Raw genomic sequence first — 13,116 nt, forward strand, 5'->3', positions numbered from 1 at the left:
CATGGATAGAATTCACAGCCAGGCCGTGGTTTTGCTCTTAAATGTCATTCTCTGCCTCTCTCTTTCTAGGTCATGGTCAGCAGTAGAATGTACTACATCCCTGTTGGTCAAATGGGGCCCATGGGCATGTGGCAGCAGCTGGCTCGAAATGCAGATTCCAGGTCCAGCCCAGACCTCCTGAATCAGAATCTGCATAGGATCTTCAGATAACTCACATACTACTAATGTTTGAAAAGCACTTAACCAGAGCATCACTGTAGGTGGTAACTGATGCAGAGGAAGAGAAAAAACACCTTTTTCTCAGTAGAGTTGTTTCCACTGATTCTTTGACATGTTTCTAAACTGTACTGCTTCACAGATCAACAAGTGCATGAAGACAAAGACACCAGAAGCCTTCAGTACCTCAGAATAGAAAATTGATCTCTTTATATCACAATACGCCTTTTTTCCTCCCTGAAATGCACACCCATTGGAATGGCGTAGGCCAGTTTTCTTGTTAACAAAAGAATTCACTAGATTTCATGATGCATCTCCTCTAGCAAGTTTAAGTCCTCTAATTTTCAAGCTTCATTTTGCCCCAAACATAACCCCAGCATAAGCATCCCTATTACTGAGGTATTTTCAAGAGTGCATGATTCTAGAGAATCAAGAAATGCTGATGTACCTCCTCAACTCAAAATACCATGTGGGACTATAGTGACATTTTTAGAAGGAGGGGTGTGGTAAATTGGGTGGAGAAGGAAAAGAAGACTCTCTGAGAGTTAATTTAATCCAATTAGATTTTAAAATAATAAGACCATAGGAAGCAGGGTTGTCAGAAGTAGGAATTTTTTTAATGTTTCAAAAGTGGAAATGGTAGTGTAACTGTGAAAGAGAAAGACCAAGGTCAAAAAGGAAGCCAATTTTGTAAACAGAGAAATGAAAAGAAGAAAGGGGAAGAAGACAATATGGAAGAATGGAATTTATATTGGGAAGGAAGAGAACTGTGAAGAAAAAAATACCAGAGGAAGGTAGGTCATGAGAGGAGGCCATCATGGTGGCTGGGAACTGTAGCAGGATAAAGATGGGAATGTAGAGACAGGGAGACCAAAAGACAAAGGAGCAAGTCTGTGATGCCTGTAAACTGAACGGCCACATGCCACCCTTCTCTCAAAAGCGACCCCTCCCATCCAGTCCTACCTGGCCGGAAGGACGGTGGTCACCACTTGAGAGCTTGAGGGTTGGGGGGAGTAAAGTTGGGGGAAACAGAGGGATCCTCATGGCAAGTTTCCGACAAGAAAGAGGAGGAACCTTCCCCCTGTGTGGAAAAAAAGGGAGGCTGTCATTTTTGTGGCATTGAAGTTGATTTCTGGTCCTCTGTTGTTTCAATTATTTGGCTGGGAACTTTCTTGGAGTACCTTTTAGAATGGAGATTTAAGACCTCCAACTCCTTTATCTACTCTAATACTTCCTAACACAAATGAAAATAGAATTGGTAACTGAATTCTCCTCGGTTCTTCCCTACCTTTTGTTGGGATTAAACTTTAAATAGGATCCAACTATTGCTTTTGAAATATTCTCCACAAAATCCCACTACTGTCAAGAAACCTGAGAAAAGATTGTACTGAATTATTGACAGCAGTTGAACAAGGCAGCCCAACGAATCTGGGCTTACTGGCTATACTTCACTCTCTCAAAGAAAGAAAACTTGTTTTCAATACACAAAGTTAATTTGTTAGCTCTCTACATAAGTCATTCATTCAAAAAATATGTATTGAGCACCAACTATGTGCTAGGCACTTTTCTTAGGTGCCTAGACTCAAGAGCATCAATGCACAAAGTAGTCAAAGCCCCTGCTCTCATGGAGCTTACATTCTAATGGGGAGGGACCAACACTGAAAACACATTTAAGAAAGAAACAAATGACCAATGAGAGAAGGTGATAAATACTATGAAAAAGTGAACGGAGAGGAGACACTAGGGATGGAAGAGTAGTGGTGGTGGGTTGCAAATTTAAGTGAAGTGGTCATGGAAGGCCTCTTTGAGAAGTCAGACTTGAGCAAAGACTTGGAAGACAGTAGGGAGTTGCCCAAGTAGACACTCCAGAGATGAGCATTCTGTGCTGAGGAATAGTCCATGGAACAGCCCAAAGTGGGATTGGCCTGGCTTGTGGGGGCCCAGCAGGGAGCCCAGGATGGCCTAAGCAGAGAGTAGGTCCACTGGGAAATAAAGAGGATGTAGCAAAGTGGGGTCAGATCATGTCAGATATTACAGATTTATTCTGAGAGAGATAGGAGCCATGGGAGTGTCTTGAACAGAGAAGTGATCTGATTTATGTTCTAAGAGGATAACTCTGACTACCATGCTGGGAACAGATTGTGAGTGGGCACACATGGAAGCAGGAAGCCCAGAGAGGAGGCTATTTAGAAATCCAGGTGGGAGATGGTGGTGGCTTTGGCTAGGGTGATTGTGCTGTAGTTGGCATCTTAATAATTTCAAAGTTGTTTTTAAGTGACCGACAGACTTGGATGCTTTCAAGATATATAAGAAGATATTTAAATGGCCAATACCACATAAAAAGGTGCTCTACATCATTAGTCATCAAGGAAATGCAAATTAAAACCACAATAAGATACATCTTGTCATATCAACCCGAATTGCTAAAATGAGAGTGACTGACAGCACCAAATGTTGGTGAGGTTGTGGAGCAACTAGAACTCTCTTGTGTTGCTGGTGATAGTATATAATGTACAATTCTATACTTAGGCAGTGGCGTGCCAAGGCTGGGGAGAGGGTGGTGTGAGTGGTCTGCCTTAGGTCAGGCAGCCAGGGGGTACAATGCCAGTGGAGAATTTAAAAAAAACAATAATAAAATGAAATCAACTTAAAAAAAGAAAAGGCATCTTGTTTTATAATATTTTGCAAGTCTTAGAGTATTTTTGATTTCACGTAAAACAAAGACCCAATAGTAAATCTAATAATTGCAATAGTTCATTATGTACTTTCCAAAACCTCAAAGCTACTTTAAAAAAAATTAAATAGTTCAAAGGAAAAGGAAAGAAATCCTTTTCAACCACACCTAGAAGACAGCATATTTTCTATTCTTCGTGTCACCAAAAACTTGTTTCAGGTGTACAACACAGTGATTCAACATTTATATACATGATAATTCTAACACCAAAAACTTGTATATGCTGCTGGCTACTATCTTAGACATGATTATCCACTTGCGAGCATAGCTAGGGCAAAAATAAATTTTGATGCCCAACTGGCTAACCATGCTGAGCTTCTCCCCAATTGTATGAAGTTATTTGTGAGTGTGTGTGAATGGGTATTGTGTGTATATCATGGTCACATGGGGCACATAGTGGAAAATCACCTAAACTATCAGAAACATCATGAACTGTTTACTATTCTACACAAACATTAGCAAAAGTTAAAAGCACTTCTAATGATAAAACTTTGAAATACAGAACTCTTTCAAATATGAAAATATTATTTGAGTCTTGGTTTCAGCTATAAATTCAAAGACCTCCTTGTCAAAGATTATCCTCAGCAAGTGATTATAACAAATGCAGAAGACTGTGTCAATTGCTCTTTGTTGACAGCAGATTATAAGGACTCTGCGTGGTAGATTTACTACACTAATTTAGCCTTAGGCATAAAACATGTAAAATAGAGAATGTGACTCTTGTTCCTAGAAACTGCTTTCCTATTTTGAACTGAAACTTCCTTTGGCATTTCTTTCAGCCCAGTGGTCACCATTTCCTCTTTTGCAATAACCTTTCTCTACTCTCCATATACCACTTCATCAAATATCTCAAAGCACTAGCACATTTCCTCTTTGGATATTCTACAGATAAATATTTCTCTCAGTCTCATGTGGCCATTGTTCCCCTTAAAATATTGAAGGCCATAGTAAAACTAGGTAGTGGTTTCCTGAGATCAATTAAATTTTTACATTCTTTGCTTTAATAAGTGTTTAGGGTATGTGTGTTAGACTATTTTCATTATTCTAGTTACACTAAAGCAGGGCTTTAAAACAAACTAGAGATGCAGTGGGAATAAAATATGTTATTAGTACTGGCAAATTCCTATCAGTCATGCATAAAGCAGGCACACAGAGTAGAAGTAAACTCAAAGGCTTTGTGGGTCATCCATGGCTGTGGGAATTTTTCTGTTTATGGTTGGCAGGAGGATGAAAGTCAGTGGGATGGTGGTCCACCTTATTCTATTCCTGATGTTAGACTAAGTGCCTTCTGGGAGGACTCTGAACCTCATCAACACATACTCTGTGTTAGCAGGTGAATATTCTCTTTGGATCCCCTCTCCTCCATCCAATACATCCATCCCCATACTCCCACATTTTCTCATTGTTAGGAAAGGAAAATGAGGACAAAGGGAGAGGAAAGAGAGTGAAAGGGGTAGAGAAAAGGAGGAGGGATTAATGGCTTTCATGTGAATCTCAGTTCCAATTTTGTCTAAATCTCAACCTCAGCTGCCTTACAGGGGCCAATAGAGAACAGAAATCCATGAAGCAGTCTGGGGAATGCCATGCAGCCTCTTCTCAGCTCTTGAGATTTGTTTACAAGTTGTCTTCCCTTAATCATACAATATAACTTTTAAAGAGGAATAATACTTTTTAAAAATAAGAATATTTCCAATCTTTATATAACAGTGTGATGGTTTTATAATGTGCCAACTTGGTGAGGCTGAATTACACTTACCAGAGTTCCCTTTCTGTATTTTTCCAGTTAGAGTGGGTTACAAGGGAGACTCTCTCAGGAGTTGGAGGGCTGATGGGCGAACCACATGTATTCATAACTCATATGCATTGTTGCTGATCTGTTGACTTGTCTTGTTGGGGTAAAGCAGCAGCTGGGGTTTTAATTACTGTCCCTTCTCTTAGGTCTTCCTTTAGTTCTGACTCCTGGGAAAGAATGTGTGTGTGTGTTCAGCTCTGTGACAAAGAGTCTCAGCTTCTGCATGTTATTCTAGTCACAAGCCTGCTTGTGATCTTCCCCTCCAGGCTTCCTGCCCTCCGGGGTCCAGCATTAGATGGAGAGTCAGTCTTGTGGAGACTGCATAGTCAGCCTCCACATTGGCAAGAGCCAATTTCCTGCAATACATTTCCTACTGGTTCTGTTTCTCTACTTGAGCCCAGACTGCTACAGGTGTTAGCTAATTCAAACGTTTTAGAACCGCTATGTGGTGATTTTTCTATTTCTGGTAATGGCTGGTTAGGTTATTGGACCATCTTTCCTAAACTAATCAAACAACTAAAAATGCTGGATTTGATTTTAAAACTACCTTCTTTTAAGAACCTGGGAACCACAAAATTTAAAGAATGACCAGGACTGAACAGCAGGGGCATCAAGCCTAGACAGGTGATAAGCAGGCAAGCTGCTTTTGTGCTGAGGAGCTTCTGTTAATGTTGGAGATTTTTAATTCATCTCTTGACTGCCATGTAGGGTGAGGCCAAAACTCAGAGCCTATAGCTTACTCAGAAGGAGGATCTCACAGGAAACCTTCCCTATGTTAAGCCAGGCAAACAAATCATACATTTGTAAAATAAACCAAGTAGAACTTCTAGAATTAAGTAAAATTAAAAACTCGTGGGTGAGTAGCATAGCAGTGTAAATAAAGAATTAGTGAATCAGAAAAAGAGTCAGAAAAAAATTACCCCCCAGGATAGCACAGAGAGACAGAAAGAGTTAAGAGACAGAGAAGATGGAATAAGGTCCATTCTATTTTATATGTAAATAATGTGATGAAAGGAAATTTTCAGAAAATGGGATGGAAGCCATTTTTGCTAACATAAAAGCTGAGTTTTTATAGCACTGATGAAAGTTCCATCCAGCCACCTCAAACACATATTTAGGCACATTAGAGGAAAACTTCATAAAACCTAAGAAAGTAATACAAAATGTAACTAAAAGAGGAAAAGCACAAATTATCACCAAAAGAATTACATAAGACTAACAGTTCATTTCCCAATAACAAGAGAAGCCAGAGGACAGCTGAATTTTATCTTTAATGCACTAAAAGAAAATAACTGCCAACCTTAAATTCTATACCTAGTGAAAATATCATTCCAGAATGAAGGTAAAATAAAGACATTTTCAGAAAAAAAAATAACCAAAACCAAAACCCCAAAGGGTTTACCACCAGGAGACTGTATAAAAGTAACTTCTAAAGGATGTAGAAGATAGTGATTCCAAATGGGAAGTCTGAGACATCAGAAAGAATATTCAGCAAAGAAGCTTGTGAATACGTAGCTAAATCTGAATGAATACTGACTATGTTACACAGAATAGTAATGTCTTGTGGGTTTAGAAATCTGTAGAATTAAAATAAATTTCAAAAATAAATCAAGAAGAGACAAATGGAGTCAAACTGTTCTAATATTCTAGTATTGTCCAAGAGGAGAGTAAATGTGTATGTTTTACATTCAACAAAATAATGAAGAACTATACATTTTTTTAAAAAGGTAATTGATGGTAATTAAGAGGCAATAAAATGGGAATTAATAAAAATGAAAAGGAAATTTCTTCCAAAGAAAAAACTAAAACAAACACCAGTAGGTGGGTCAACCAAGGCTTGACAATGAGCAAACCATGGTTAATAGGCAGTCAGTTTGTGCTCTGAAGTCTGGCTTCTATGAGATGGTCCAGTGGCAGGGAGAACCCACATTTCCCCATCAAGTGGCAAAAGATTACAGCAGGCACAAATGTACCATGCAAGAAAGCAGCTTTTACTATAAATCCCCAAGTTAGTCTCTTCCTCCCTGAACACTGGGAATGCAGGAATAACCACATTTAGGGTTCTGTCTCAGGGCCCAGTGGTAGATCTGTCAAGACTAACTTCACCCAGAGAGATGACTCACCCTGTTCCAAAAATGTCAGGGGAAATGAGGAAAATCAGTCTGTATTTTGTCCCCTGATGGAGGACAAAAATTGCCAATAGCTACATGATGAAATGTTCTTTGGCTATAAATTGAAATGCCCTAAAGCTTCCTGGAATTCTCTCATGCCAATTAACTATATTAAAACAAAAAAATCTGTGTTCTAAGAAGCATCAAAGACAAATTAAGTGTCAGAAAAAAGTAAATTATACATTTATCGACTGTTTTTATGAGGTTACAGAGCAGTTCATTAAAAGTCCCTCAAAAGATGACTCTTCTTGTAATGACAGCCAGTAGCTGCAAAGTGGGATAAGTGGGATCAATATACATTGGAATATTCACAGCAGATTCAGAGTAACTCCTGATTAACAATGTTTCAACATGTTAAAATAAATCTCTTTGAAATGTTCAGGCAAAAAGGCTGAAAGTCCTTTTTATAATAACTCAATTCAGAGTTGGCCATGATCACAAAAGATGTGATATCTCTCCACTGGCAGTTGGGTTTGGGAGTTATTTCTAATGCTTTAATACACATAAACCTTTTCCTATTGGCTCTGGCAAACCCAGGTATGGAAATCCCAAGGTAACCAATTATGTTACTGAGTTGAAAGATTGGCTAGGGTTTACTGCATCTATCTTAGCACTCTGCAGCTATAGATTTCATAATGAGATATACCTTGAACAAAGCTGAAAAAACATATACACTCAGAGGCTGAATCAAATATTTCAATGCTAGGAAACATGCACCTGAACATTTCTCCAGAATTTAAAATTCTACTGAAAAGGAGTTGAACATTCTCTCTTAAGATTGTCTACTTTTGTTCAAGCTTAATTAATTTCAGAGGGATTTATCTGCAGGGATGCACCATGTAATTTTATGCCAAATTGAGGGTCAAAATATTTATCTGTTGTTTAAGTTGCCTCTGTTGATCACCTACTTACATTTTCCCCAATGTCCTCAAAAAGTACATGCAAAAGGAATAGAATCATTGAATCTCTTTTCTTAATGGGAAAAATGGACACATGAAAAAGGCCTGATACATATCACAAAGTAGGAAATTCTAAAATAAAACTTCCACAATCTGGCTATCCAAATTTGTTCCCAAATATGGACCAATGGGATGGAAGTTCTTGGTCCACATGTATAAATGAAATGGATTTTTAACCTGGTTTTGATTGTTGCATATTCTCCTATGACTGTTCTATTACCTATGATAGTAACAATGTTGGAAACTTGAGTTGATCTTTCCAGATCATAAGCACATAATTAAGTAAAAGGTTGGGAAGTTATACTTTGAATTAATCTTTGTTATGTTCCTTGTTCTAAATCTAGACCGAACTCCTTACTCCTGGAGAATTGTTTTGTCTTTTAGCAATTGGAGTTTCAAATTTCTTTTTGAAAGAAAATTGTAAACTTGCCTGTTCACTTTTAAAGGAGTTGTTTGGTTACCAATGGCTTGGAAAATTATACAGACTGCGTTTGGGTTCACAACAGCTGAAAATAGCAACACTAAGAGAAAACAATTAAAAAGAACTTCCTCCCTCTTTAGGGAGAGGTTAGCAACATAACACATTATTACATTAGATAAGTGGATGAAGAAGTAAGTGATTATATTGGACAAAATAGTAAAAGAAGCTCACAAATGGGAAGAAATAGGATGCATTGTAGTATATATTTTTGGCTGAAAGGAAAAGCTTAGCCATTATTGGTTTCTAGTTAAAAAACTGCTTATCCCACCTGTAAAGTACTTGAATAACTATTCCCCTCAGTAACCTCTGCCAAAGTTCAGTATGCACTCCTCTTCATAAGACCGCAACTATCTTCAATATTATCATAGTGTCAACTCAATTTCCTTGTCCAATATTCAGTGATAGAATAGTTCATAAATTTCTAGATGTCATAAAGTCATTGCCTTCTCATATTTCTGACTGAATGGAACTGACTCAGTTAACCTCTTTTATAACTGTTATTGGTCAGTTTCATTTCCCTGAGATGCTCCTCTATTTCGTTTCTGTGTTTGTTAATTTCCCCATATCTATGTCAAGCTTCAAAGGTCATTCCAGTACTGGATGTGAAGAGGGATTATTTCAAAGCCAGTGCTATTCTATTTCTGGTCCACATCTAATAATTACAGGAGCATGGATGACTGCTATGCTGGCCTGGTCTTTCATTTGTTTATATTTGTTGCCCTCTGCTTGGTCTTTCCCCATATGACCTATACTTGATCTTATTATTTCACTCCAGTGTTTATTATTGCTCCTTCTTTTCATGGCCATTTCCCTTTATTAGCCACAGTGTTCCACAATATCGACAGCCATGATTCCTTATTGTATTATTAAAGTCATGGTTCCAAAGCACAAACTTTTTAAGCCATGAGGAACACCTCTCAATAAATGGTTTAGTTTGACATGGAACTAATAATCTTCAAGGGCAACCTGGAAATCCAGACACAAGATGATCACAAGAGCAACACCATGGATGACAAGCAAAGAGAAATCAAAATGGTACCTATTTGCAGTAAAAAATGAAGGCAACAGAACTACTAAAAATTCAGAAACACTTCAGAGTTCTTTCAAGGGGCCAAAGAAGAAATGGAAAATTATTATAACTTTGGTGGTGGTACCCATGTAAAAACTAGTTCGTTAAGCTTCAGAAGATTGGAGACTGTTGAGAATTGGGCTTGGGGTTGATTAATGATTGTGCATTGAGTCCCCTATACAGAATTTTATTGTTGTTAACAACCATTTGATCAATAAATATGAGACATGCCCTCTCAAAAAAAAAAAAATTTGGTGGTGGTACATACTGTTCATTACCTACCCAATTGCTATCTCTTATTTACTTTTTTGATAAGAAACATCAGTTTTGTTCAGGTACAATGGAAAATTGTTATAAATTTGGTAGTAGTCCATACTGTTCATTACCTACCCAGTTGCTATCTCTTACCTACTTTTTTGATAAAAAACATCAGTTTTGTTCAGGTACCTGGTGACCATGGAATTAAGGAGAATCCAAACTCCCTCCTCCCTTTTGAATGGGCTTAATTACTCTAAGCCAGTCATGAAAATCACCCTAGCAAGTCCATGATTTGTTTAGGAATGGGCATATGATGTAATTCTATCCAATGAAGTGAAGCCTGTTGGGGAGATTTAGGAAGGTTTTCCTCAATCCTATAAAGGGTTACAAGATGAAGACATTCCGCTGTTAAAGACATGGCTTTAAAAGGTGTGAGGCATGGAGCTATGGCAGTCATCTTGTGACTGTGGGTTTATCACCTAAGAATTAAAGATGACAAACTCATATAGCACAGTGGAAATTCTGAAAATACCTAGAATCTTGATGAGACTGTTGAGCTACTAAATTAACCACTCCCTGAACTGTGATAATACCTCTTACCATAATGAGACTTACTAAATTTCATTTTTATTTAAGCCAGTTTTAATTGCACATTCTTTAAAGTTGCTGTTGAATGCACCCTGACTATAAATTGTCCAGTAATTATTAGTTCTTCTAATGTTTGGTTATATCCAATGGAAAAAGTTTAAAGGTGCTTCAACAGTAGGTGTTAATCATGATGGCCTAGAAGAATAACATAAAATCTTTGTATTTATACTTTGAGTTATGTAATTTAAACACATTTGAGATTGCATTTTATCTATGAGTAAAGTAGTTGACATTTTGTGACAAAACAAAGCAAAATAAAACTCTGTAGGAATAACAATATTTCTCTAGACAGAGTTTTTAGAAATATAAAAACTGAGATATCAAGATTTTACACTTAGTATAAACTAAGTATATATTGTCACTGTAAAAAGTAATGACAAATTTGAATTCAGATAGTATAGGTTGAAAAATGTATGCATTAGAATATATCAGTTGGGACTGATTATTGCTAAAGTGTTTCTTTAAATTTCAGTCAAACCTGGATTTTTTGCTCCAAACATTTGAGTATTTTTAAAAGATCCTAAATGGAAAGTACGGCAATTTCTGGAATTATGTTAAAATTTATTCCACTTTACTAATGCATAATCAACCAGAGAAGATGGTTAGAAGTATTTAACTTGTATATTTATATGAAAAACATAAAAAATAGCATCATATCTAAGTAATTATTAATTCTTGGATTTTCATTGCTGCTTGAGAATCTATATTATCCAGCCTAAAAACTTTATGAGTCAAAAATATTAAATAAATGTACTGTCCAATAAATATGAAAGAACAGAAATAACCATAAAAATATATTTAGAATTAGCCATAAAAATATGTAAGAAGTAAACTGATGAAAGGACTATATAATGTAACAAAATTAATACTTTTGAGTCTGGCAGGTTGAAAAAGTACTTGAATGAAATAGGAGTACCCTTTTAGTGTAGATATATTAAACTTTAGCTAGACGGACAGGAAAACTGAAAAGCATATTTTTCACAAACAGGAAAATACTTGGTGATGAGTCAAAATGTATGGAATGATTTAAAAACAAGATGCTGTTTTCTAACCTGACAATTATCTGACTTGTAAAGACCAGTTCATTTCAAGTTACTGTTTATGATCAATTGATTTTGATCAAACAATAAGCATAAGGTAAATTTAAAGTGAAGGCACAATAAAATACTATCGTATGAAAAATAGTTTCTTTTTTTCGGTGTTAATGAGAACATTTTTTGGATAAAAACCAGGGCGATTTTGGTACAGGGCGTCCTCTGCTGGACAGAGTCTGCCATCACAGTATTACCTGAGAGACAGCTGAAGGGTCTTGGCTAATTTCTCTAATTCTCTCTGTCCTGGCTTGGAGTAGGGGGGATGTTTTAAAAACACCTATGCCTGAACCACAACCAAGAGCAACTGAAACTAAATATATTCATCTGGGTTCCATGTATTTGCAGGTTTTAAAGCTCACCACCCATTGATGATAAATGCTTACAAAATATTGCTGTAGAAATTTTTGCCATTGTTGAGAAATACATGAGTTTTGCATGGAAGAACTAATCTGAGACTGTGTGTGAGGTGTGCGTGCACCAACGAAGTCTTATTTTAATTGAATGGAAATAAAATGAAATTACTGTGTATTGATATTTGGTTCGGTTTACCTTGGGCTTTTCGTCCAGGATCTGCTGACGTATCTCTTTGTGTTTCTCTACGAGTTTTTCTTGTCGTTTACTTTGGGCCTCTTCTAACTATAAGAAAATTACAAAGAAAGTCATTTTCATCAAGCATTCAAGTGAGTATTTTCAGAAAAAAACTGAAAGCTTTTAAGATCTAGAGCATACATTTTATCATTTCATATCCTCGTCAGGAACTGCCCTTGTAAGTACAGGGGACTGTTGGTTAGTGCTGGCGCTGGGTGATGGGTCCACGGGGTGGGGGTGGGGGTAATGAGGGGATTATACTGTAATAAAATTTCCATAATACCAATTAAAAAGAAAAGTGCCTTTGGAGGTTGCTCTCTTCTCCACCACTGATGACACCTAAAGGTTCTTCTGGGGAATTTCCCATTGATATTTTTTCAAGGCTCCTGACTTTGGAAACAATCTTTAATGTCTATCTTAGATGAGCTATTTTATATACAGGTTTGTCATTAAACTTGCAGAAACATTGATTCCAGATGCCTGCTCTGTGACTGAGCTCTTCTGAGTGCTGGTGATAAACAGATACAACAAGGCATGGCATTTCCCTCCACAGGCTCACTCTATGCTTGTCAAGTGTTCACACACCGTTTGCAAAGCAAAGAAAGATGAACCGACATACCCTCTTGATGTACTGCACCACCTCCTGGATGTAGGACCGGATCATCTCTGTCTTTTCCCTAAAAGCAAAGAGATCATTATATGAGCTCACTGGGCATGGACAAACACGGGAACCTCAGACTTCCAGATGAAAGTGTACAGAACTCTCAACATTCTTATTACTGCTGCAAAGAAGGTACAATTGACCAGCTCTGGACAAAGGTCAGGTTCCACCCAAGGGCAGGCTCTGTTTTCACTAAATGCCAGGAAGTCTGCCTGACAGTATTGGAAGTGAGGATTTAGCCTTTTCCCAAAGAAAGCTCTTTAATCAGTCTTGATTTAAAAGGCCCTGGGTGCGTCTCAAACCTTTATTGAACTGCTCTTTGAGTTCCCTGTTAGAAATCTTACAGAAGAGATATTTTATAAGGTTAATTAGAGAAGAAAAGTCACAGATGGGTCTTTGTATGGTTTAAGAACCTGTTATTCTGATATGGAATAAAATAATCCCC

The 13,116-nt window shown here is 37.2% G+C and overlaps 1 protein-coding gene across 7 annotated transcripts in view; it reads right to left on the minus strand.

Annotated features, from left to right (window-relative positions):
- Positions 1–13,116, minus strand: part of PLCB1 (phospholipase C beta 1) — a 669,546-nt gene that overhangs the window by 75,975 nt on the left and 580,455 nt on the right. For 5 of the 7 annotated variants that reach the window (XM_036880079.2, XM_057502745.1, XM_057502747.1 and 2 more), the window contains 2 exons: positions 12,630–12,687; positions 11,972–12,058 (listed from right to left, as the gene is read on the minus strand). In XM_036880079.2, the coding sequence (XP_036735974.1) occupies positions 11,972–12,058; positions 12,630–12,687 (145 nt within the window). Of the gene's footprint in view, positions 1–1,179; positions 1,298–11,971; positions 12,059–12,629; positions 12,688–13,116 lie in introns of all 7 variants that reach the window. The other 2 variants (XM_036880080.2, XM_057502746.1) reach the window with 1 other exon arrangement.

Source organism: Manis pentadactyla, chromosome 5 (assembly GCF_030020395.1).
Source record: "Manis pentadactyla isolate mManPen7 chromosome 5, mManPen7.hap1, whole genome shotgun sequence".
Taxonomy (NCBI): Eukaryota; Metazoa; Chordata; class Mammalia; order Pholidota; family Manidae; genus Manis; species Manis pentadactyla.